Source organism: Hyposmocoma kahamanoa, unplaced genomic scaffold, assembly GCF_003589595.1.
Source record: "Hyposmocoma kahamanoa isolate Upper Pololo Valley unplaced genomic scaffold, ASM358959v1 62, whole genome shotgun sequence".
NCBI classification, from domain to species: Eukaryota; Metazoa; Arthropoda; class Insecta; order Lepidoptera; family Cosmopterigidae; genus Hyposmocoma; species Hyposmocoma kahamanoa.
Genome location: NW_020653850.1, coordinates 9052126 through 9075550, shown reverse-complemented (window position 1 = coordinate 9075550; position 23425 = coordinate 9052126). Strand labels below are relative to the sequence as shown.

The 23425-nt window shown below is 35.1% G+C and overlaps 1 protein-coding gene across 1 annotated transcript in view; it reads right to left on the bottom strand.

Moving 5' to 3' along the window:
• LOC113229756 (endoribonuclease Dicer) overlaps positions 1-23425 on the bottom strand; it is a 79795-nt gene that overhangs the window by 2151 nt on the left and 54219 nt on the right. The window contains exons 24-33 of the mRNA XM_026463437.1: positions 22788-22899; positions 21695-21867; positions 11968-12204; positions 11000-11135; positions 9602-9793; positions 8463-8567; positions 7719-7874; positions 6190-6401; positions 5404-5557; positions 4764-4948 (exon numbers count right to left, since the gene is read on the bottom strand). Coding sequence (XP_026319222.1) covers positions 4764-4948; positions 5404-5557; positions 6190-6401; positions 7719-7874; positions 8463-8567; positions 9602-9793; positions 11000-11135; positions 11968-12204; positions 21695-21867; positions 22788-22899 — 1662 coding nt within the window. The remainder of the gene's footprint in view (positions 1-4763; positions 4949-5403; positions 5558-6189; positions 6402-7718; positions 7875-8462; positions 8568-9601; positions 9794-10999; positions 11136-11967; positions 12205-21694; positions 21868-22787; positions 22900-23425) is intronic.

Here is a 23425-nt window from a genome sequence, read left to right as displayed (position 1 = left end):
AAGTAGACCAAACGGGAAAGTAGACCAAACGGGAAAGTAGACCAAACAGGAAAAGTAGACCAAAGAGAAAAGTACACGAAATGAGAAATAGACGAATTGGGAAAAACAAGTGAACCGATCGGGAAATTAGACGAATAGAGAAAGTGAACCAATCAGGAAAGTAGACCAATTGCACCGAAGTGGTACATTCGACCAAAAAATTGGCCCGAAAAATACCATAACTTCAGTTATGATAAATAATTTTGTAATATGAAACACAAAAGATAATTTAATTTTCAAGTTTATTATTTAAATTATGACATCTTAATGCAGAAAATAATTGTTTATTTCACTTTAGTGTCATCATTAACTTAAAAAAGAAAATATTTTTGTTTGAAAATATTAATGATTTTGTTGTTTACAATTTGATTTATAACCTTATTGATCGCTCAGAAAAATAAATTGTTTAATTTCCTGTGAACTTTTAAATAAATATAAGCGAAAAATTGTGCGTTTTGCAGCATTAACATTAGTTACATGATAATTTACGTGTTTTTTTATTTCTTCCTCCTGTTTCTAGGTATTAGGAATTCGGCCGAATAGCAAAAAAACAGACCGAATAAGCCGAATACCGAATAATTCGTTGCAACTCTAAATAAATTACCTTACTATACGCATAGGCCAATAACTCAAGAGGACTGCTAATTACGATAAAAGACAGCGTAATCGGATATTTAGTAACTACCTATTGGTACACTAGATGTCGCGACGAGTACCAAATAGCTATTTTTGTAATTAATTTGTTGTACTTGACAAGCTGCAATTTATCAAAGCTACTCGTATTTCTAGAGATAACAAAGAAATCAACTAGATGGCGCTTTTTGCACAGATTGTTGGATGGATGGATACCGCCGGCTATTTGTTATTTTCTTTAGGATTAGTGCCATCTACTCATATTAGGGAGTGTTAAAAGTAACACGCACTGCCAACTATTGACACGCATATTTGTCAAATATTTTCTGACAATAATTTTAGCTCATGATCAATATTTGAATAATTTAACCAGGAAAAAACTGACCTTTTACATTTAATGTAAAGATTTAATTGATATCCACGGCCATTTACATAATATAAACTACTTCCAGACTATTGATCAGCCCCATCTAAATATAAGACCGAGTTTTGACCTTTATCAGTGTTGTCTTTTGCGTTATTGGTCTATGCTATACAACTACTTTAAAAAAGCTAATAAGATAAATATCATTTTTAATTATCATTAGCAGAGATCGGAATAAACAATTATTTACTTAAATTTGAAGTAATAAATATAGAGTGGATGATAATTCCCTCTTTGAAATCCCAAAAATATTACACAAACACAAAGGTAAAAAATTAAAACAAAATAGTTATACTTTTAAAACTTTTCTTCTAAGTACACTACTGTGGTAATGAATTTTGGCAGTTACACATCAAAAACATAATAATACAAAGGTTGATTTTCTTTTCACGTCGATCGGCGCTGACGGCGCGAGCTAGTCAGGGCCGTCCGATCAGCTTGAGTCCTTTTAGTGTCGTGCTGATCACCGCGAAGTACAAACGCAAACAATGCCTAGCACAATGTTAGTGAAAAACATTTTCGTCTTCGAAATTAAATTCCATTTTCGTCAGCGCTCTTGTGAGACGACGATGTCACCCCAGGCATTGTTGCGCGCATCTCTGTTTATGTATACAGAAGCGTCCCATAAGCATTTTCTTCTGCGCCCTTCGTAGATCACATGTCCGGTGTCCATTCGCGACTACTCATAATTGTACTCGTAGAAGCGTACGACGTACGTAAGACCAACGTAATAGGATCCAATTATTTCCTCCAGGGTCACAGTTTGACCAGAGTTAATAAAATAAGAGATTTGGGTGTCATACATGATAGCAAGGTAATTTTTGAGGATCATGTCAATCATATTGCTAGTATTCAAAGATTTAAAATCTTTGAAGGCAATTAAAGTCTATATTGCACCTTCGTGCGAAGTCATCTCGAGTACGCGTCTCACGTGTGGAATCCGCAATATGGTATTTATATTGATAGGATAAAGTCGATACAGAAACGATTTCTGCGTTTTCTTGACTTTAGGGCCAAACAAAAGTCGCTTAGTTATGAGCATCGATGTAAGCGATACCACTTCTTGCCACTGTTAATGCGTCGGGAAATAAATGATATCTGTCTCTTATCTAAATTGGCAAATGGTAAAATTGACTGTCCGGAATTGCTGTCCATGATTGGTCTTCGTGCTAACGCACTGGCTTTACGGCAGCGCCCTCTGCTTCACTTACCAAATGTCCGCACAAATTACAGGCAAAATACATTCATGGTACGTAGCTGTAAAACCTTTAACAAGTATAGCACTGATAATGACTTTGATTTATTTACGTCTAGCACTACATCTATAAAGAGAACTGTGGGTTTGAATTATTTTAAAAGGCAATAACTAGTAAATATTTTAGATTTGGCGGGTATGCTCAAATTATAAGTAGGTATATAAGTCTTATTATGTTGAATATATGTATGTATTAAATGGTATAGTTGGATATGTATATATTTATGTTATTAATATTATTATTGGACTTAAACTAAATTAAACTGAAGTGTATATGTGTATGTAGGATTAGCAATTAGTGTTAACATATGTTTTGTATATAGATTTTCATATGTGGAGGCTTAGAATAATAACGCATAGAAACCTAGCCCGCACACGCTAAGTGAGGCAAGTTAGAGGGTTCCAAACGCGTCCCAGGAGCGCGCGGGCTGTTAGTGCTCAAGGTCATATTGCACCGCGAACAGCTCCAAAATTTTTTGCTAAAAATGACGAAATGTGCGGTAAATGGGTGTAAAAATACAACAGACAAACAAAATAGACACTAACATCGCATTCCACAAGTAAGTAATGCGTTTCAACTCATATTTTTATGTAAATATTCACTAAAACAGAAAAATAATTTCGCGGCAACAAGATACGAAAGTGTTGCAAAGTAACGAATTTTTTTTCTCCCCATTTTGCTATTCTGTATCAAAATAATTATATTACGTAAATTTTAGTGGTGCCTGTAATTTAGATTTATTTGCGCATCTTGAACTAATATTTACTTTAATAAACATTAAATGTTTTCGTTAACTCCTGTAAGTGATTGGGACACTTAATTATTTTATAATACTTTTAACGGCTCTGCGTTCATGCTTTATTGAATAATTATTTATTTTAATTTTATTTGAATTGGAGCACATATTGCAACAAATTTACAGTACTTATATATTTGTTTCTACTATAGTGTTGGCACCACCAGTACAACTTTGATAGCTTATTATATGTCTTTCTTTTCGTAACTCAAGCGAAATATTTTATATTAAAATATTTTATTTTCTTAAAAGGGGAGCATTCTTAAGCGATTTTTTAATCTATTTTAACAGTTATTTTCTTTAATGTTTGCTTATGGCATTTTCGGTTTTAGGTTTCGAATATGGCACTTATTTCTAAATCCAAGATGCGGGCGCGATTTTTCGAATAATGGCAAGTTGGGTATCGTTTTCGAGATGTTTGGGAATGTTCAATACAAATATGGCACTCATTTCTAAATCCAAGATGGCAAACACGACAGTTCAAACAAAAGCAATATTCGTAATGAGCACCCCCAAATACCTCGAAAACGATACCCACATAGCATTTTTTTGAAAAAATCGTGCCCGCCATCTTGGATTTAGAAATGAGTGCCACATTCGTAATGAGCACCCCCAAGTACCTCGAAAATGATACCCATATTGCATTTATTTGAAAACTCGTGTCCGCCATCTTGGATTTAGAAATGAGTGCCATATTCGTAATGAGCATCCCCAAATACCTCGAAAAGGACACCCATATAGCATATTTTGAAAAATCGTGTCCGCCATCTTGGATTTACAAATAAGTGCTATATTCGTTTTTCATCGACAAAACCGAGCACATCTGTAGGCACCTGATCGACAATGTCGGGCAAATCTGTAGGCACCTTTAAATTAATGATGAGTTAAGCAAGATACAATTTCCCCACTTTTGAGGGAAATGTTATTCCATGGCATCATTATTTGTATATTTGTGTGCGTGCCGACGAGCGTAGTTACAAGTTGCTTACGCCTACATGAATTTGGTTTTTGCCTCACTTGTGACAGTTCGTTTGATATGAAACTATCATTCTATGCGTTATTATTCTAAGTGTGGAGGTTTTTAATAGGCTTATAAGTTTACATTTAGTTTATAAATTAATATTAAAGAATGCTGTAAACCTTCCTAAGAATGAATAAATAAATAAATAAAAAGCGCGGAGCGAAAACGTCCATTGGCTTTGGAGGCGCATCCGCGACGCGTATATCATATCAGCGAGCATATCACCGTCATTCAGAAACACTTCATAGTAATACAAACATCTTGACCTATTAGCGCCGATGGTGCGTATAAGAAAACCAGACTAATACCGGGATTTCAAATAGAGGTATTATTCACTCTATCATCGGCTACATTTGAAAACCTCGTAACTCCGTTTTTCACGACATCTGTTTTTCACTCTTTAAGCGCAATATCGGGCAATTAAAGTTTAAAATATAATTTGTACACCTTCTTTTAATTGTAAATTAATGGTGTAATCAAAGATTGTTACATAATTATTTCTAAATTAACGGATGCCATGTATATAACATCCTTTAAATTTCAGTTTATTCCAATCTCTATTTATTAGTGTTAAAAAAGTTTGTGGCAACTTACTGAAATACTGGACAGGCGTGGATCTTTTCGTATAACACCTTCACAGGCTGTAGCGGTATGCGCCGTGAGAAAGTATAGATCTCCTGACACATGATGCGGTAAAATACGGACCACACGGTTTGGAGGTCACCACCGCTGTCCAGGAATATCGCGCCGGCAAGTGACTCGAATATGTCGCTTAGAATCTGTATACAATACCACCAAGGATAAAACAAAGGCTTAAAAATAAACAAGAAAAAATTCATCGACCCGGTGGGATCACCGTTGACGTCCACGTTCCGTCGTCCCACCGAGTCAATGATAAGTTAGCCGATTCCTTATTGCTGTGTGTGAATACTTTAAAATGAGTTCCTAAAAGTATTTGAAATTTTTTTGGTAAATTGACCGTCTCTGAATCCCTTTACAGTAAAGGGCCCGCAACGTCGGTTTGTTTGAAAAAACAAATATACGCGATTTAAATCCGGAAAAATAGTTTCAATTCATATATGTAACAATCTCGAAAACCCAAGAACTCGATAAATTGGAATATCTTCACTCAAACGTAGATATGAATTAAGCTGCCTAGGCACGTTTATAAGTGTTATTGAATGGATAGACTACGGTAAGCGTAAACTAGTCCGAATACGAAACAATACAATACCTTGGGCACTTCGACGTATTCAGAGATCTGGCAGTCTTCCTCGTCAATGAGATATAATACCTCTTCGATGATGTTATGGTTTCTGCGTTCTTGGTGCTCGACAAAGGCGATTATTGCCTTCTCAAGAGATGGGTTTAATTGGTAGCAGAAGTATCTAAAATTAGTAGAATAATTTTATTTAATGAAATTTCTGTTGTGGAAAGTGGAAACAACGATGGTACCACAAACACCTGGCTCTGGACCCGACACAACATACAAAAATTAGTTTTCTACATTGACCCAGCCGGGGATCGAACCCGGGACCTCAGAGAAGATGACACCATGACTACCAGCGGTTCGCTTAGTGGTACGATGGGTACCGCGGGTGAAAATCGGTGTGTAAGCCACTGGACTACTTAGGTCATCAAATAATGTGTAAATATTTCAATGGTTATATTTACTATATTAGTAGGAATTCTTGTTTTTTAATCATAGTAACACAGAAGGGTTCCTGCCCAGTGTACGTCTTGTTTAAATAATTCTTGTAAAGATTTCTTAACTCTACAACAATCTTTTTAGCATAATATTCAAAATATAAACCCATGATAACATGTTAACGTCATTTATTATATCTAGAAGATAGAATTTCTAATAACAGTTTCACAATAACGCATGTCATACAGCCAAACATACATGCTTGTTAGTTTTCATACTTTTACAATAGCTAGTCTTCCTACATGTCTGCTATACCTATTGGCATGAATTTAACTTCATACTACGCCACGAAGGACCGCTAACTGTACTTACTTGTGCAATCCCAACTTGACGACATACGAAGCAAAAGTGACATTATTCACCAAAGCTGATCTTAAGTTGGTCAGTTCACCTGGATTCAAGTCACCGCTAGACTCAAATATGTGAGTGGTGATTAGGAAATCCAAAATGGCGTCGCCTAAGAATTCCAATCGCTCATACGAGCGTGTGATACGGTTGCGAATGTACGAAGAGTGGGATATCGCCTAGAACAGAAATTAACGGTAACCTATCACAAAGTCGAAATTTTTTTTGTCAGAAATAACGTTTGTTCGAATTTTCATTACACCGAAAACCGAATTATAACGAACCAGTTGTTCTTTTAGGACATGTTGAATGTTTATCGCAAAGGCACGATATGTTCTGTTAGGTTAGGTTAAGGGGTACGGGTACGCTGTTGCACTCGTCCGCGCCCCCACCAGTGGCTGGCCGCACCCTGCGCAGCTCCTCCCCGAGAAGGGAGACATATCGGTCCCCAGATTCTGAATGTGATATGCCCTCTATGCTGGGCGTTCGTTTGGAGGATAGGACGAGCTGCAACGACACACCGTACCACCTACAGCGGACAGGAGGAACACTCCGGGGGTTTAGTGCGGTCGAGCTTCCTTCGCGTGGCTTCCTTCGCGTGCGTTCCTTCTTAGTGCGGTCCCTTCAGAGTCCAGCCCAGTCCCACATAACCACGGCTCTGCCCCCATGGGCCCGGGGTATCTGTAAGCAGATTCCCCCGGATTAACAACAAAAAAAAATGTTTAAAAGAAATAGCATTTTCCTCTTAAAATTACTTTCGAGGTTATGAAATTTCGACCAAACGTTATTTCTGGCAAATGTCATTTTGGACTACTGATACGTAACCGAAATTAATGCATATGTTAAAAAAATGTCATTCCCAAAGTTTTGTTTTTCTGATAAACCACGTTCCAATTTTTTCTATTTTGCATAGACCCTGCCTTTACAATACGGATTTTTTTATTTCACCAACTTCAAATGTGTTTTTGGTAGCTGACACAGTGCTACTCACTTGAATAAGTTTAACTGTATATAGTGAGACACTACACTACGGGTCGTATTCTAGAACTCTATTCAATGCTCAAGCATTGAGTAGAGTTCTAGAATACGACCCTACGTGTCTCACTATACACCCCCCTGACCCCCTGGTCGTTCGTTTTTCGTCCGACATCAGTCCAAATCCAAAGACAATATCAAGTATGAAGTTTCATTCGCATTACGTGTCTTTTAATTTGATCAAGTATTATTTATTAGACATTCAATTGTTTCGGACGGAATTGTTCCGAATGAAACATTGGTTTATTTGAAAAAAAAAATATATATATATATATACGTGATTATACCGAAAACATTTTTTTCATCATCATCGTTAGTTTCATTTCTTACATCGTTTCTCAGCAAAAATAACGCATTAATACCTATTATTGGTAGTTGCAACACATTCTCTGCTCCATTTTGGTGGATCCTAGATTGTATGCAAAAGCAATTAATGATACATGTCGTTTGTATTCACTTACTTCCAACATATAAGATGGATCCTTGAACTTGTAGCCCATGATCCTCTCGATATCTTCGCAGTAATAGTTCATGATGCGATTGATTTCGTCCGCAGAAACTTTCTTTTCCGTCATCACCGTCGGAACGCGCAAATTGAGGAGACGGGTAAAGTTGTCCTGGATTTATATTTAATGATGCAATAGGATTTTTTAGTTTTTAATGTGTTAACATACAACTTCATCTAACTTATGGATTTTTTTTATATTTCTTGTGCTTTGAAATATTCTGAAGTTCAAAGTATTGATGTTAAAGTGAAAATAAATCATTTTTAACTTTATTAACGACTTAGAAAATAAAGTACGTAGTTAAGTTTACTTTTATAGGACATAGTGTTCCTTTTTTGAAGATTGGCACTTAAAGAGTCTATATTTCCTCAGCGCGAATTCAAATTTTAGAATTCAATTTTACTATATATTTTTTCGAAAGTGATTGATTCAACACTTTTACTGTTATGCGGAATCAAGCAAAGCCATTTGTGGTAGTATAGACACTTAAGTCTCACTTTTTAATTGTTTTCATTTTAATAGTTATTTTACGTATAAATTATTTACACAAGAATGATAAGTCAATACAGATCTAAACTGACTATGGCGTCTCTTCGAATACAAGTGGTTACGGAATTATAATAAAAACAATGTTTATTTAAATTACTGATTTTTATAAAATAATAGTGACGTCTATTCAGACGTCGAATCACTATTTACCTCAGGAGGTAAAATTTTGAACCATTCTAGCACCTTGACAGCGGCTTTAATGCCGTCGCTCAGGAGATATGTACCCACGAGCGCTTCCACGCAGTCAGCAACGGACTGAAATGAAACGACCACAAAATACACATGTAGGACATTTAGTTACGTTATTAATTAACAGGTATTCGTTACTTGCAACGAAATTGAGTTTGGCCAAGGCACTCGGACTTATACACAAGCCTCGGACTGGAATCTATACATACATATATAGGGCGTCCTAGTGCTATGCCACACGGTGGGAAAGTACCTTAAATACCGTAGATAGAAAATTTTACTAAAAGAAGACTTAATTATGATTTTAAAAACAATTCGAACTGCATTCAAAGATTTTTAAATAATCGCCTGTCTGAACCAGGAATTCAACCCGCCAAATGTGAAAAAAAACCTGTAATTTTACTATACAGATCGAAAGCCTCAATCATAAGGATTGTGTTCTTCTAAAATAACATGGCATCTAAAATAAAAGGAAAACCATGAAATTAAATATTTAATTTGAAATTTTGTTCAGGAAATGAAGAGCCTTTTCTCTCCACGCTCATAACAATTTATTTTAATTAAATGCAGAATTTCATTGTCTTCCTTTTATTTAAGATGCTACGTTATTTAGAAGAAAACAATCCTTATGATTGAGGCTTTGGATCAGTATAGTAAAATTACGCGCCTTTTCACATTTGGTGGTTTCGATTCCCGGTTCAGACAAGCGACTGTTTAAAAATCTTTGAATGCAGTCACATCGTTTTTAAAATCGAAATGAAGTCTCTTCTTTCAGTATAATTTTCTATATACGGTAATTAAGGTAATTTCCCTCTGTGGGATAGCCTGTATATTCACTTTTGAAGCTTACCAGGACCTGGTACCTTGTCTCATAGCCACATGTATCCATTATTATCAGTATAACAAACAAATCGTGAAAACATCGAAATTCCCAAAAATGGAGTTAAGGTCCTTGATTTCCCACAACAGAATTTAGATTAATGTTTAGCTGGACACAATGAAATTACACGTATTTTGTTACATGTAAACTACACAACAGGTATTTGCACAAATAAAATTAAGAACTGGGAATTACAGAGCTAATGGGTAACTTATCTTACCTTGTCGGACACAGCTTGAGCTCGCACATAACACTGCATAGAGATTTGTGCACCGCCAATAGGTTCAACTTCCGCAGTACCATTTTCTTCCTGATATCGTTCGTGAACCGGTTTCATGCTTTTACTTGAGATTTGTCCATTTAAAACTTCATCTATAGGAAACTCGATCGGAATGAGGAATGTTGGACGAATCTGAAAGTAGGTTTGTTTTTTTGTAAGCTTGATTTGAGTGGTACCTACTGCTGCCTAGTAGGCACTGAAGAGTCCTTGGCCGAAAGGGGCCTCGGAAGCAATTGGGGGCGTCGATGCTGTCCAGGGAGTGCTACCGCATTTGAAAAAACAAACCTTGAATTATCTATATAAACTACACTATATATATTTATCCTGGTGTACCAAAACTCAACGATAACCTGGGAACAGGATGTTGCCTAGTTTGTAACAACCCAGGAAAAAAAAAATTACAAAATCGGAGTCTTGTTTTTTTCTGTACACCATTTTTAAGTATTACAATTACCAATTTGGTAATTTTGCTGTTCTAGTTTTTGTAACGGTAACCTAAATAGCCTAGCTAATGAACACAATGCCAAAGGAACCGAATTGCTAAAGTTTCAGCACAAAAAAATAATGTATTTGATTTTTTTTCTTGAAATTATTAGCAGTCTTTTTTTTTTTCAAGGTAACTTTGACACCCCAAACTGTAAAAAATATGTACCTAGACTACCATGGCAACTCCTTATAAAAGTTGGCGCAACTAATCAAGATTCTAAAATGGTATAAAACCTTCTACGTCATGCTTCTTGGAAAAAAATTATCTTGGTTTTTGTAAAAAAAAGGCCAATTTAAAAAGGTTACCTTTTCTAAGTGATAATGGCTTTCAGTGCCTCTAAGGTTAATTTAGGTTTCGTATCCATGTAGTCGGAGTTAGACTGACTGGTAAAAATGGTAAGCATGATTGAGTGGCGCAAACAGTCTCAAAATTCCACATTTCTCGACAGATATAGGAATTTAAATAAAAGTAATGAATAAATTATTATAATTTTATTACAGACTACAGCAAGCGCTCAAACTGTTTTTCATCCCATTTTTTGTGTTAAGTTAATATAAAAAATACGTGTTTTAAATTATTTTTTGTGGTAGTGGGCATTGAAATTTTTTTATCTTGTCTAAGTGGGCGGTGCGCCAAAAAAATTTGGGAACCTATGCTATGCTAGACCAATATAGCAGGATAAAAGCAGGTGAACTCACCAGCTCGCATTTTTATAAATTATATTAAATATTTGGTTATCATTCATTGGTATTCGGGATCTAAAAACGTTGTACTTTGTGTTTCTTTCGCGTTGTCTTTGATTCTGTATTATTATTTGTTTGTATTGTTATGTTATATTGACAATAAATTACCTTCTTTTGTTCAATGAATTTCTGTACTTCCTTTGGTGCGAAGAAGGCAGGTACGAGAAAATCTTTTTTGGGACTGAACTGTTCCACCTTCATACGTCCACCTAAACGTGCTTTCGCACCCGCATAGTAGAGATTTCTGAAATTCGTCATTCGAGCTCTAAGAACATGTAACGGTAGGTTTTTTTACTATTAAATGGTAGCGTTGGTTTCGACTTCCGGCATCAAGATGGCAGTTGTAAGTATAAAGTTTTTTTAAATTAATTCCGCCAGAATTAGTGTAACGTATAAGAGTATAAATCCACCAAATTATTTATAAAATGAGTGTATCGTCTTTGCAATTAATCAATGTAAATGACAGTTAGGTTACTGGTGGTAGCGTTTCACAGAAGCAGGTAATTTGGAGACACACTTCCAAGCCTCTTGGCAAAAATAATGGGTGCAGTTCATTCGATGTAACAACAAATTACATACTTTTGGTCGAAATAATGCTCAATGGATATGATTAATTTATGGCGTAACGACAATTGACATATTCTTGCATGATACGAATATCAATGGGTTTAATAACCGATTGATATACTTACAATCTAATATACCTATGGTACTTATAATGTTCATTTCATATAAACATTTCAGATCTACTCGTAACATTCATTGAGTATATCATTAAGTAATTTAGAATACAAACAAATGGCAATACTTATACCATTAATAAATTCTTTATGTTAGTTAATCATTATATCTAATGTTTATTATACTGAAAGTGCATTATACACAATTAAATTACACCTTTTGTTGTTATACCACTTATTAATTACATCCCAGTAGTGATCATATCTTTTGAAATTATATCAAATATCGTTATACTAGGTGAAAATAAATCCGCAAATAATCCCAAAAATAATATGTGCTACTGGTCTTCTCGGTTTCGCCTTGGTAGAAACTGGTTCTACTTTATTTATACTTGCCTGTTGCCTATAAGTCGGCTCTTGATGTTAGTCAGCTGTCCCTCATTCAGCATCCCGAATTTATGGTACAAATAGAGACTCGCTGCAAACTTCAAGAATGAATCTCCGAGGGTTTCCACACGTTCCAAATTGAAGGTATCGTGTGAATTGATGGCGGTGAGAGCTTTTACTATATCTCGTAGTTCTGGACCGCGGTGCGATGGTTGCTTTGATAGGATCGCTATTTTGCTCACTAATCTGTAAAAATGCACTCAACTATAGGAAACAAAGCAATTTGCATTACCTGTTTTTATGAGGTATTTATATACTTTCCATAATACCGTAACCACAAACACTATTGCCCAAATTTGGTTCGGCTGAGAATCGAACCCAGCATGTGTAGCTTTAAAGCTATCAGAATGAATAATCCCGGAATCACCGTAGTCGACAAATATCGCTGAACAATATTGTCAGATAAAAGCATTGACATAGAAGATAATAATGTACCATTTTTCCTAAGAAATAAGACAATTTACGACATCCGCCTCCTGTGTCAAAATAAACGCACACTATACTGAACGCAAACTAGGATGACCACTGTGGCACTTATTTATATGGATGGGGCGCAGTCGATCGATTTTTGGTGTATGTGATTTTTGGAGCAAAAGGTTCTCTCTTGTAGTTTTATTTGTGTGACGTATTCTGAACGATGTTTTGTATTATTTTGAAGGCACAAAACACAACTATTATTTAAATGCAATTTTAATAGCTGTTTTAGTACATTTCTAAAAAATATTATCACAATTACGATTAGATATGAATTAAGAAATTTGTAGGTTTAAAAAAAGTAATAACACAGACATGTCAATTCATTGCCTATAATTAAAATTCCTACTTCAAAAATGAATACACGTACTAAACTCTGAGATGAAATCAAAGTCAAAAAATGTAAACAAAGGTGAGGCCATTACAAAAAATGTTCCACGAATAGTGGAACAGTGAAAAGGGCTAAAAATTAATGCTAGATGTTGTATATTGTTTTAAGATGGTGTGCATGTACAAACAAAATATTATCAAATCACATTTTTTATTTAAAACACCATATTTAATAATATAATCTCAAAAAACTGTTTCTCGTGGAAAGATGTTTTATCCTCTTGGCAATATTTCGGGAATGAACAACCTTTGGCTGTTTATTCGATTTTTTATATTAATTTGTTATGTATAAACACAAATACTTGTAAGTAAAGTGTGAATTAATTGCTACAATACTTATTACTTTAATAATTTATTAAATGAAAGATTTTTTTATTGAGAATAATAGAATTAAAATAATAAATTGGATAATTGTTAATTAGTGTTAATTATAATGAACTGAAAAATGAAAAGTCAGTCTTTGGTTGATAGGGATGGATAACGGGTCAAGTCGTCGGGTTGCATCCCCACCTGTGTATCACCGCGATTTTCTTTATTCTGACGGCTGTCGTTACCGAATGTGTTCCTTGCTGTGTATGCGTCGTGTTGTTGAGTTTTTGTTTTTAATTGTTGAGTTTTCGTTTGGTGTTATATTTTTGTTACGTTTTGGTTTTACTCTGTTGTTACGTTCGTGTTTGCTTGCATTCGTGTGAACATAACTACAATGGAGGCTGAACCATGTCCTTCAATAAAAAAAATACTCTTTCGCCGCAGAATAAAACACCACTATATTTATGACACAAAATGTTTCTAAACAGTTTTGTGGATTGTTCAACCCCAAAAGGGTATTATTCAATTATAAGTTATTAGTCAGAATACAGTGGAACCTGTTAATAAACGAACGTGGAAAATAAAGTTTATGGTCTATGAGATGTCGCTTTGACAGTGACAGTTGTTTGTTTACATTTTTTGACTTCGACTACATCTCAGAGTTTTTCAGACATTTTTTCATTAAATTATCGAAAACTTTTTATCGATATACCTCATCTCTAGCAAAAGCAGTGCAATGAAGCAAATGAATAACTTTTGCACGTTGTCGTAAAAGACTAATCAATTTATGAAAAAAATGTATTGTCGCTTATTTCTCATAAATAAACATTGATTTGGTGGTATTTTTACTTTAATGTATTTACTTAAACAAAACCTACTCATTAAAAACCAAGCCTTAAAAAAATTTATTATGAAATACGTAAATTAGTGCACGTCGTTACAAAGCACACAAAATAATCAAATACCTATAAGAAGTCAGAAAATACATTTGCCGGAAATAACGTTAGCTCGAATTTTCATAATATCAAATGTATTTTTTTTAGAAAGATTACAAAACAAAAGCTAATTTTGTCATTAAAATTACTCGAAAGCGTAACGATTTTATTATAAATCAGTTTTCGGAATTACGAATATTTGAGTCATCGAGTATATAACCGAAATAGAGACGAAATGTCATTTAATTTGTTTGAAAACTATTCTGCCATATCATTACTGTGACAACTGTGCTCCGATTGGCCAGCCCGAGTTCGAAACAATATGCTATAATGGACGAAAATTGCAAAATTACATATTTAATTACCGATGAAATGTGATTCCGTTTGTTTTATAATTAGATGTTTTGCCGTTTTTCCCACACCACCGAATAGAACAGCACGGCATTGTTAGAGATATTATCTTTATTACAATAAATACAGAACATTTTTTGGAATATTCTCCGTATATTACACACACAGGTAAATAGTTGGCCTATCTATATTTCAGTGCAAACGAGAGTTGATATTTACAAGAGCTGTATCGCTAATGTGTTACCAGGAATATATAGCCCTTATTTCGTCTCTGTTTCTGGTTATATACTCGATAATTTGAGTTTAAGTTTAGTTGGAATATCGGTACAATTATATTATTATAATATTATATAGTGCACGCTTATTTTCATATTTGTAGTAATATTTGTATGTATGTATCTGCCCAACTCGTTATTATATCTTTAAGTGAATTTGTACAAAATTCGACACAATAATATATATAAAAATTAATTAATATTTACGATAAAGGCTACTCCATTACTCTTGTGTTCAAGTAATTTTCAATCGAAGCTAAATAATATAGTGCATTTTGTTAAGTTTCCAGTAGAAGCTGAATATGGTGTTTTTGGGCCCTTAAATTGTGCAAGCAAAATTAGGCAGAACTACAATGATGTTACAATTTAAATTAAATGTTTTAGTTTTTTATATTTCGTTACATGTCACTACGTTTGTATAGGTTAACTTCGGACATTTTTTCGTGGTTTTTTATTAAACTCGACGTTCATTTATTGGTAGGTCAATGCGTTACAAAGTTATATTTTGAAGATTTTTATGAACTGTAACAGGGATCATCCTAACTATTTTTAGTAAAATACCCAAATTTCACGCATGATACAAAAATTAAAAATAAAAGTAGAATTTCACTCGGCAATCTGTTATAACGGTTCGGTGTGTAACGGTAACACCGTTGGCAATGCTAAAATTGCATCTTTTGTTTTACTGATAAATAAAATTCAATACTTTGCTACTTTTATTTTTATTATAATTCCATAATTTTCGATTTACTCTTTTTATTTTTCTTTCTATTTAAAATAAATAAGAAATATACTATAATAAATTCATAATTATAGTTAACCTACACAAAACGAATACAATTTATAAATAATTATAATATTTATTTTCATGTGCAGACAGACAAAACGTTTTATAAACGTTTTTTTGGATGGTGCAATGTGGCAAGCAAATTTACCATTTCCACGTTTTGTCTTGATATTTTATATTTTTAAACGACATAAATAGTATATTACTGCAGAGGCCGGGAAGTAAGTGATTGCATTTACTTTAATGTAAGCTTATTATAATATTACTTATATTCGTACCATGACAAACTTATCAACCAAATAATGTATTATTGCTAAAGTGACTGAAAGAACGAATGATTTTCCAATATTGTCTATACCTTACTAAAAATAGGAAAGAAATAACGCTATATTATGAACTGTATAATGCCATCTCTTTCTTTTTTGATGTTCCAATTGTCCTATCGTAGTAAAATGTTAAAATACTTAATATTATTTATATTGAGAGAACTTCAACTGCCAAAAAAAGGAAAGGATGTAATAATGAAATCTATTAAAATTACGTTGTTTACGTAAAATTAAAACAGTTGTGTACATGAAGAAAAAATAAATAAAATAAACGAGTCTTGATTATCACGTTGTGAATTCGAAATTATAGTCTAGTGTCAACTGTTAGTGTCGCTAAGGAGCTTATAGATGGCATTGTCATAATTTTACGAAATAAATATTATTTTTATTAAACGAAAAATTATTTCCTATGTACTATTAAATAAAAAAATAAACAATATATTGGACAGATATTTGTAGATAAATAAGTTCAACTTAAGTTTGAATCATTACAAATCAACATTTAGACAATAAATTAGAAAATAATATTGTTTCCATTGCATACGTATATCTATTTTAAGATTGCTAAATTTGACATAAGAACAATATTACTTTAATGTTAAGTCGCGTCATAGCTGAGCTGAGTGAATGAATAGTCACAAAGCTGCCAATAAAACATCATAGTTGTAACATTATAATAAGCTTACTTTAAGCACGTCATGGTACGAAAAGTCAATGTAAGGTTAAAGTATTATTTGTTTTAAGACGTTGTGGTCGGCCCCCTGGACAAGTGAGTTACAAGGCCGAGCGCCAGCGAAGCTGTCATCCTGTTAGTTCAACTTTTTCGATTCTCCATGAAAGTTTCATAAGTTTTCATGATCTTACTTTGCTCATAGCCAGCAACAAGTTTTCCATCGCTAATATTGCATCTTGCTTTCAATTAGGTGGAGTACAGTACTTTATATATTATTCCAGTCCATTATATAGTATTTTCGTTATCGCTCGTCTCACTCGCTTTCACGACGAAAATACAAAAAAGAGGAAAAAACAGAAAACAATACCAAAGTACTTTATTTTACCGCCGTTTTGTTTTTTTTTTTTAAGTAAGCGGTACACGTAGGTATTTTTAATTCTCGCAATTACTAACACTACATTTTCTGACCGGATTTTATAAAAATAAATCGATTCTCATGTATATACTAGAGATGGATGGAAGTCGATATATCGCACATTTTCTGACGCGTATAAGTAGTGAGTAGACAGGTTTGGGCGCGCGTTTAGTGTGCAAATCCATAGAAGATAGGTCTAATAATCGACTAAGACTATGTCACAATGGGGCACTAACAGTATGGTACCATACAAAAAAACAATATGTTTTTTAAATATTGCAATGGGATCTCTCGATTGGCATTTTTTTAGACAGGTATCGTGAAAAAAATCCAATGTCCGCAATATCGCTGATCCGACCCACTGTGTCGCAAAGTTAAGATAAATATAGTGTACCTGTCTGTGCCCAATTACGTCAATTTTTAATGTACATAAGTGATTTCCCGAATCCCGAACTGGTCCGGACCTAAAAAATATTGTCATAAGGCAGTCTCGATTTTCTATCTTTGTTCCTCGAAGTTTAGGTAAAAAAACTACCTATTCCGATCCCTGCTTATTACAAAGAAAAAATTAAGTTAGCGTAAGTTTGGTTTGTAATATTCCTAAATTAACCTAAAAAAATACATTTGGAATTACAAAAATTATTCGAGCAAACATTATTTCGGGCAAATGTATTTTGAGACTTCTGATTGATAACTCCAAACACTAAAACGAATACAGCAATTTTTTGTTAGTTATTTATTACTAACATTTAATAAAAAGTCATTTTAAAAATAAGATTAACATTAAATCAATTCTTTAGTTTCTTTGTTATAAATCCAAACATTTCAATCGCTTGTGGTTCGAAAATTGAAATTGACGTAACGAGTTTCTTTCTGTCTATTGTGCATGTCTTGTGTAGGATAAAGACAGAGTTAGCTATTTGGTTATTTTGATTGCTTTTATAAAGTATGTGCACTGTATTTATGTACTCGTATGGTACTTTTTGTTTTTCTTTTTTCTTACTATACGACATGATTTATGATTATTTATATTAAACAATTACAATTAATTTTAAATATTTATAATTTATTACATTGTTATTTAATATACAATACGACAGAGAAATTAATTTGAATAAACTTCGTTACATAATCTGTCGATAAAAATAGGAGCTAAAAGAGTCAGGGATACTTGTAATTCCATAACAAGTGCGCGGGTTTGTGACCCCGGCTCCCCGGGCTACTACCGTCTCTAATCTCCTATTTTCCTTCCGAGACAGTAGTAACCTATACCTAAATTTCCTCTCCCAATATCCATTTTCTCCTTCCCCCCTGACCACATCCTTTACCAATCCTATTTTATTTTCTTCCCCTCCGCCAATCTACGGTTGCCGTGCCTATGGATGCGTGGCTAGGGGCATGCCTAGTCGAAAGCGTGTCACAAACCCTGGGACCGAGCGAACCCAGAAATAGGTTAGCTTTACCCTGGCAAGCGGGGCACTGCCAGGATGGACATATATTTTTCCCCAGCTTCTCGTGGGACTGCAATGGTTAATTTGTTAAATAGCAACCAAAATGGCGGCGATGTGGTTCGCCACCCGTCTCGTCTTGGTTTCCGCGGGGGTGGAAAGTGGACAGCAGAAAGCCACTTTGCTACTTTGAATGTTAGAGGAGGGATGAATGATAAAATAGAAGTATGTAAGATGATGAATGAAAGAAGAATTGATGTTCTTTGTGTGAACGAGACGAAGAGAAAAGGATGCGATACGACGACGCATGGATCATACACAGCGTACTGGTCAGGAGTGCCCGAAACCAGCAGAGGGTGCCAAGGTGTTGGCGTATTTTTTTCTTCTAGAATCAATGAATGTGTTCTTGAGTTTGAGTGTGTAAGCCCTAGACTCCTATGGGTGAGGTTGAAAGTTGGCCTGACTCACATCTTTATTTTAGGGGTTTATGCTCCGACAGATACGGGTTCAAAGCAGATCACCAAAGCCCAAATAGAAAGAGAGGAATTTTGGGACAGTGTAAGAGAGGATTTGAATAAAAGTCAACAAAATGAAAGGATTATCATGTTAGGAGATTTCAATGGATGGGTAGGAGTGAAGCGTGATGGACATGAAAATGTGCTTGGAACGTTTGGAGATGAAAGAGTGAACGATAATGGAAAGTGTCTGCTCGAAGTATGTTAGGAGTCGAATCTTTTAGTGACAAACACCATGTTTCAACACAAAAAGATCCACATGTATACAAGAGCAGAAGAAGTTTGAGGAGTATGATAGATTTTGTAATAGTGGATGAAAGATTAGGAAAAAAGGTGCTTGACACGCGAGCATACCGCGGAGTTGGTATCGACACCGACCACTTTCTGGTGGTTAGCCGAATAGGTGGTCTTTTTACAAGGTGGCGGCATCGAGTGAAGGAACCTGTGTGCTAGAACGAATAAAAGTTGAGAATTTGCAGAAGACAGATGTGAAAAATGAATATGTGAGTAAACTGATAGAAAGGTTTGATGGACTAGACGAAGTATGTAGGATTGAAGATTTATGGAAGCTATTTAAGGAAGGAATGGTAGAGGTCGCTACTGATATGTGTGGAGTATCCAAAAGGAAAAAAGGGCTGAAGAAGAGGAATGTTTGTTTGAATGAAGATGTCCGTAATGTTCTGTCTGATAAGAAGAAAGCGTGGTTAGATTGGTTATCTATGAAAGCTAATGAAAGAATACAAAAGGCAATGAAAGAGGATGTAAACGAAGCAAGGAAAGAGTATAAAAGAATAAAAGATGTAGCGAAAGATGTTGTGGGAAGGAAGAAAGAGTGCCAGAAAGACGAGTTTGACAGGAGATTATCTGATGACTTTCAGGGTCGTATTTCAGAACTGTACTCAATGCTCAAGTCAGGACTTGAGTATTGCAGTGAGCACTGAAAATCATACTTAAGTCCTTGCCATTAGGGTCGTATTTCCAGTGCTTGAAATCATACTCAAGTGTGCTTAAGTCCCGATTTGAGCATTGAGTAGAGTTCTGGAATACGACCCTGAAAGCAACATTAAGTGGTTTTGGAAGTCCTTAAGAACAGCTAAAGGCAAAACCACAACCTCGCAACTGCAAAAAATCAGAGGCCACGATGGCACTATAGTGAAAGGAGAAGAATGCGTATGAAAGAGATGGAAGGAGTATTTTGAAAGTTTGTTTGAAAAGGAAGATGTACAAATGCAGGCTCAGATCGCCATAGAGACGAGCGGAAGTCAAAATGAAAGTATAAGCATGGAAGAGATTATAAGGGCATTGAATACTATGAAATCTGGTAAAGCTACGGGATATGACAGAATTACTGTTCAAATGCTGAGGGCTGGACAGGGTGTGATCGCTAGTCAGCTGTACCGCCTTTTCAACCTTTGTTGGTCAAGCGGCCGAGTGCCAGGAGACTGGGGCAAGGCTGTCATCATACCATTATATAAGGGAAAAGGGTCGCAGCAAGACTGCAAAAATTACCGCGGAATCAGTCTTCTTAGCATTGTCGGCAAATTATAGGCAAAGGTAATGATTGAGAGAGTGATGAAAGAAACGGAAGAAAAAATTTGGGACGTGCAAGCGGGATTTAGAAGAGGAATGGGATGCATGGATCAGGTCTTCTCCTTGCGAAACATAACCGAAAAGTTCTTGGCTAAAAGACAAAAAGTCTATTGCGCTTTTATAGACTTGGAGAAGGCCTACGACAGAGTGTCAAGGAAAGAATTGTGGTCGGCTTTGCCTATGTATATATTGGGGTGGACGGCAGTCTAGTTCAGGCACTGAAATCTCTCTATGAGGGTTCCAGTGCCTGTGTCAGAATAAACGGTGCTTACACTGACTGGTTCGATATCGGGAAAGGTGTTAGACAGGGATGTGCAGCGTCGCCATGGCTGTTCAACGTAATTATGGACAATTGTTTGAAAGTTTTGAAAGAGAGTACGTGTGGGCTGAGAATGAATGGTTTACTCATTAAGTGCCTCCTATACGCCGATGACCAGGTGGTATTAACGTCGTCAGTGGAGGAGTTGCAGGAGATGGTAAATATTATGCATGGTGCTCTTGAAAGGAAAGTAATGAAAATTAATGTGGGATAGACAAAGGTAATGGTTTTTGAAAGAGAGGAAGATATGACGATTTGCACTATACTGATTGACGGAGAGAAAGTGGATCAAGTGAAAGAGTTTGTGTATTTGGTTTCTATGTTTACGTGTGATGGAAAATGTGAAAGAGACATTGAAATAAGAGTGTACGGAGGGAATCAGGTGAATGGTGCCTTGCATATCTTCATGGGCAGCCAGAAAGTGTCTAAAAAAGCACGAATGGCTGTGCAATTGGGGGTTCCTACACTTATGTATGGTAGTGAATGTTGGGTTTGGCAGAAGAAGCATGAAAATAGAATTAATGCAGTAGAAATGAGAGCTTTGAGGAGTATGGCTGGAGTGACTCGGATGGATAAATTACGGAACAGTGTGATAAGAGAGCGTTGCGGCGTGGAAGAAGATATAGTGACAAAGATAGAGAAAGGGATGCTTAGATGTATGTATTGTGTATGGAATGTAATTCCACCCTTGGCTAGACTCTTACTTACTTACTCTTAGAGACTTTTTTGAAGTAATGCAAACATTTCCGGGCATGTTTGAGAAAAAATAATTTAACTTAAATATAACTTCACTAAAAACGCAAAATTAATTCCACTAGTTGCTGTCAGATAGCACACGAGTAGGTATTGTACTAAATATTATAACTTACTTAATAGGCGATGGCAATATTGCAGTAGAAGGCGGGGGATCTGCCCGCGGAGGAGAGCGCAATGTCGGGTCAGAGATCACCATAGGCGTGGACATGAACTCGTCGTAACACTCAATGTCCATCACAGTCACGGTTGTAATGTTACGATCTATGTCTATCGGTTCAGAATTTTCCTGTACAAAGAAATGTCTCTGAAAACTCAGCCGTGTAGATAACATTCCATTTCTGTTATGTGGCGCTGTCCCTTACAACCATTATAAATCGATTAATTACACAACGTGAGACGTGACACTTTGAATGGAACTTTGTAAATAAGCTTTTTCAGTGAAATTGAAAATTAATGTAATGAAGTCCATTCATGCTAGAAGTATTTTCTTGTATTTTCTTATAGGTAATCGGACTACCTTAAACCAAGTACCAAGTTAACAAAACCCAAAGTTTTCATAATGAAAGCATTTTGAAAAAGCGGCAAGCTAAATAGTGTTTAAAATTCTTGTCAAAATCGTATTAATAAATATTTAGTATTATTATTACTATTTTTAGTTACAATCATTATTGTAATTTGTAAGTTGAAAAATCGAACAACTTTGGAGAAATTTTTCTCCAAAACCACGCAAAAACGACATTCGGAAGTTTTCATCCTGCGTGCGTTTGGAATATTAAAAGCATCACATGTTGAGCGTCACTCGAAATATCAAGTCTGAAAGGATTTTGGTCGCTGGGCGTCCTCAAAGAGTTTCGTAAAATTTCTCGAACATGCAGGTTTTGTCAATATGTTTACCTTTACAGCAATTACTATTTAGTAAACGAGATTACACATCGTATGAAAAGGCGAATCCTCAAAACGTCCATTTCATGTAAAAAGATTACTAATTGTCAATTTTCAAATTCTTCTTCGTGGCATGTCATCTACCGGAGGACGGTTGTTGTGGTTGAAACTATTATTTTATAAAAATTTATTTAGGGAACTTGATATTTTGAGGAATCGATATTATAGAACAAGCTGATGCATGTCGTTGTGAACCTAAACGAATTTTTACAATACTTTCCTACATATCCTTGAAAGTTAAGAGAAAAAGAAACATTTACTTACGTCCCAAGGGTATTCTTCACTGATCTTCTTTAGCTGCAGTTGGTACAGACTTTCCGTCATCGAGACGATGTTCAGTGGACGAGGAAGTGAGTCGTCTATCGGGTTGTTAATCCTGCATAACAATACATAACAATGTCCCATACCAGACATTTAAGTGTTCTATGTAATAATATTAATTATGTTTAAAAGGGTACACTTATCCAGGTACGTTCAGAAAAGATCATGTATTATAACCAATGATCGGGAAAAAGTGTTCCACATACATAGACACATGTATAAATATAGCTACAAAGAATGATATAGAGTTGTAAAAACAACCACATTTTTATTCATTACTTGGCGAATTTCGGATTTCCGGATATGTTTAAGGCAAAACTACTCATCTCGGAAGTCAATTTTGGATTTAAAAGCAATTCTAGTGGTGCCATGTAAAAAAAATGCAGTAGATAACTGACTTTTCATTATAGGAAAGCTGCTAGGCGGAAGAAATAAGTATGGTAGCAGTACTTCACTTAGCTTTAACTACTGCTACTAAAACGATGACGGAGATGCTAACAATGCTAATGCAGCTGATGATGCTTATATATAATGCTGATGCTACAGATGGTGCTGATGATGCTGATGGGGCTGGTAGTGCT